Source organism: Hipposideros armiger, unplaced genomic scaffold, assembly GCF_001890085.2.
Source record: "Hipposideros armiger isolate ML-2016 unplaced genomic scaffold, ASM189008v1 scaffold_1021, whole genome shotgun sequence".
Taxonomy (NCBI): Eukaryota; Metazoa; Chordata; class Mammalia; order Chiroptera; family Hipposideridae; genus Hipposideros; species Hipposideros armiger.
The window spans coordinates 250,351-254,565 of NW_017732371.1; the positions used below are offsets into that span (position 1 = coordinate 250,351).

Sequence of the window (4,215 nt, forward strand, 5' to 3'; positions counted from 1 at the left end):
TTTCTCATATGTAATTGGGGATGCTTATTAGGCATCTAAGAGGGGTTCTTGAGTAGGGATGTACGCATACAAGTCTTACACACAGGAGGGGGTTCAGCACTGGACTATGAATTTGGGAGTCTGATAGTATTGCAATTGATGGTATTAGGAAGAAAACAGGCAGAGATTAGATATTTAGATGGTGGGATGAATAATGAAGCTAAGAACATGCAGAAGGAGCAAACTGGGCGGCGAGAGGAAACTAGGATGTGGTGCCATGAAGCTCGGGTATGTTGGGACACCATCTCTGAAAACACAAGACCCTGGTTTGCAGTGCCTGCTGATTTTCCTGGTGTAAAAAAACACCCACCATGGCTAATTCAAACTACCAGTGAGTTAAAAGCAGCTCACAAAATTCCTAAATCATCAACAATCAGCTCTCATGGGCCATGAGAACCAGGTCCAGCGCATCATTGCATGGGAATCAAGTAAAGAAAGAGTTTCAAGGAGGAAGGAGTTAAGAGATTAAGTAAAAATGGGAACTGAAATTGGCCATTGGATTTGGCAAGGAGGAAATTGTTCATGACCTTGACAAAAAATGGACTGGGTAAAGTGATGATGATGATTAGAAAAGCCTGTTTGCAATGGCTTCCAGCAAGAATGGACTATGGTAAAGTGGACACAATAGTTGTAAGTGCCTTAGGGAGCAACTGTGCTTTATGTCTCTTTATAACATTTATTATTACCTGACATCGCATATTTTTACTTGTTCTTATGTTTATTGCCTTTTCTCTCCCCTAATACACACTTGAATATAAGTTCCATGAATGCACAGATTGTTTTCTTTTTTGGTGGTATCTTTTTTGAAGATATTGATGTGTCATCAATGCCTATAACAGTTGCTGATACATCTCATATGCATATGTGGAAAACAGTATGCATTTCACACAGAGATGAGCACCAAATAAATCACTGGGCATGACAGTAATTCACCTACAAATCAGAATGAGAAGTCAAAATAGGATTCTAGGCCAGAGCTTAATTTTCAGAAGAATGAAATTATGAATTATAAATAACTGTTTTGTTTTTAAATTATGAAAACACTGCTGAACCATCAGTTATAGACTGTGAAATTTGGGTTGTTTATTCATACTGGGTAGTTCCTAACAATGTGATTAAAGTAAGGTAGTTCTTTTCTTCCTCCAGCTATGTGTGGGGTGTGTGTTGTGTGTGTTGTGTGTGTCTATGTGTCTGTGCGTGTATGTGTGTGTACACTTACATTTTCAATCTGATGGCAGAGCTTGACAATGGAAAGTAACTAAAGCCCTGGAATATGTAATTTCATAATTTTTTTCTCTGTTTTCACACTTAGTCTACAAACCTCCTCTCTATTCTTCACTCTGTACTTCTCATACTCAGACTCTCAAATTTCTATGAAATTTTCTCTGAACCATACCGCCTCTGGTGATCTTTCTTTTCGCTAAACTCCCATATCACTAATTGTGCCTTATGACACCTCCCCAAAGAATTGTAAGCTCTCTAAGGAGTTTCTTTGCCTCAAGGTATACCTGAGACAATTATCTGCATGTTGGAAGTCACTAATACATATTTAATGATTAAATGAATACCTGAAATAGTAAGTGAATACAGATAATGCATAGGTTACCTAAAACTTCTTTCTAATAAGTGCCTACATGTCTATAAGAATTTTTTGAGAAGTCTTTGAATTTTCTCTAACTGTCCATATGTTTTGGATTATATCCTGCTTTATTTCTAATATCACTTTTCAAGCTTTACAAGGATGGATAGGATAAGGCAGTAAAAAAGAAATANACTTATCCAACTGGTCAAAAGATATGACAAAGTTAGATATTTCATTTACTTTTTGTATATACTTAACATGTTTCATTTTATGATCTAAATTGAATACAACTGGAGCTAAAATTTAGTCATTGTGCTACGGTCGGGGGAAATGTGTTCTTCTTGTTCAGGAAATTGTTCTAAAATATAGACAATCTATGAGAAATAAAAATCTAAAAAATATCATATAAATTAATTTTTAAACAGTTAATCTCCTTTGCAATACATTTTATTAACACATTTGTATTATATTGGCCTATTCTTATCTCAAAGGTATTGTTACCTTTGGTGTTACTGAGTATAAGCTGTTATTTTCCTTTTTATCAAATAGTGATGAGAGCACCATATGGCACTAAAAGTTGAACATCTCTTACAACCAAAACTTGATTTAAGTTTTATGCTATTTCCCTCATGGTGAGCATTCTATGATGACTGTAACTTACCTCCTCTCGTTGCTCATCTCCTGACCGCTGGATATACCACTTAATAGATGCTTGTTGGGATTTAGGTATACATTCCAGAAAAGTTGAATTAAATTCAATGCCAAAAATCACCTTTTCATCAGCAGCTTCATGACTAATGCCTGGAAAGCAAACATGGAATAGGAGATTAACCTTGACCTGATTTTAAAAGCAATGGGAAAATAGGCTGATTCAGAACAGATGCCATGGGGAAAAATTCATATACATTATTAAAGAGAAAGGAAATTCATGTTATAATATTGTTACCTAGGAGTCAAATATTATCTAGTAGATTGATTTTTAAAACTCTATCCTTGCATTGCAATTTTCACTCTTTCATCAACATAGTAACTCTTTGCAATTGATTTTTTAAAATAAGAAGTCACAAGATCTAACTTTAAACATTGAGTCTCTTTCTCTGCGCTGAATTGAATAAACCATTAACGTATTTTAATTTGTATAAAATGTAACCAATTTTGTATAGTTCTGGAAGAGCAATTTTCTTCACCTTTAAAAATAAATTCTATCATAAATTGATCCACAGAGCTGACCATATAACACTGAGAAATTCTGATATCAGAAAAGTAAGTACAGTGGTTTATATATACTTGATGAAATTCCATAATGATGGTAGTAAGCTACATGCTGTAATACTCAGAATCAGGACCTCATGTGTATCATCTACAGAAATATGTTCTCTTTTATTCAAAGAGGGATACGTTAGCACAACATGCATTTGCTATAGGATAGTTAGTGGGATGCTAAAGGAGCAGAGTCTCAGACACCTTATTCTCGTAAATCAACCGCACCATCTGAAATACATTCCATCCAGAGTAGCCAAAGGCTGTGTCCCATGTGTGATCTAAGATCTGTAGCTCAAATTTGATCAAATAAAAAATGACGGCTGCACAGCCTGGTCCAAACATGTACTTTTTCATCATATATTCAGATGTCTCAATTCTGCAGATGGGCCTACTTAGCATTTGAGGCATAAACCAGAGTAGGGCTTAAGGGACCTAAGTGAATCCTAAATCTAAGCAAACAAAATTATCAGCAAATGGCATGAATGTACATAAACCCAATAGTTAGGCTTCTTTTCAAGCAAGTTCTTTTGAACTTATTTGTGTTTTATCAGCAATGGTTAAGTAAAGCATGCTGACACCATTATGACCTGCATATCTATCATCTAACCTTCAAAATGTGTGGATTCCATTTGAAATCTGTAATCTATCCACGATCTCTGCCAATTCAACAGATTATAACTACAATTTCCACAGTTAATCAATTTCTAATGCACAGAAAGCTCACCAGTGCCAATCGGGAAGGCAAAGACATGCATCGTTTCATAGTAACATACCATTTCCCTGGGCACAGGGAGAAAGAGAGTTCATTAACAAAGCAGGGAAGATGCAGCTTGATTGTTAGGTGATGGGCAAAGGCTCACAGAAACTCCATTAGAGTGATTCAACCAAAGTATTGGTCAATTTATTGAAGATAAATTAGTGAAATCAACTAGAGAAATGAAATAGTGAGCTGACCTGCATGAAATCCTTTTTCAAGTCAGTAAAATCAGGGACCCTCTGACGTCAAGTCATCACTACATCAGTTTGACTGTTGCTTCCAATAATGTGTGTTTCAGGCCTGAGTGTTAAATTTCCTATTTTTTCATTTAAAAATATATGTATGTATGTGTATATGCATGTATAATATATACATATACATTATCAATTTTAAAGTTATTTAAAATAATGTTTTAAAATAGTTAGTAGAATATCCCCTCATTAAGTGTAAAATAATGTTGAAAATAATTTTTTAATCTCCCATATTATAGTCAAAACATTTTTTTCATAGTGATATATCTGGAATATTTTTAATAACAAATATGTGACATGTCACTGAAGTCATGTATTAGTCA

At 34.6% G+C, this 4,215-nt stretch overlaps 1 protein-coding gene across 1 annotated transcript in view; it reads right to left on the reverse strand.

Annotated features, from left to right (window-relative positions):
* SEMA3D (semaphorin 3D) overlaps positions 1 to 4,215 on the reverse strand; it is a 208,834-nt gene that overhangs the window by 14,341 nt on the left and 190,278 nt on the right. The window contains 1 exon segment of the mRNA XM_019631619.1: positions 2,283 to 2,459. Within this exon segment, the coding sequence (XP_019487164.1) occupies positions 2,283 to 2,459 (177 nt within the window).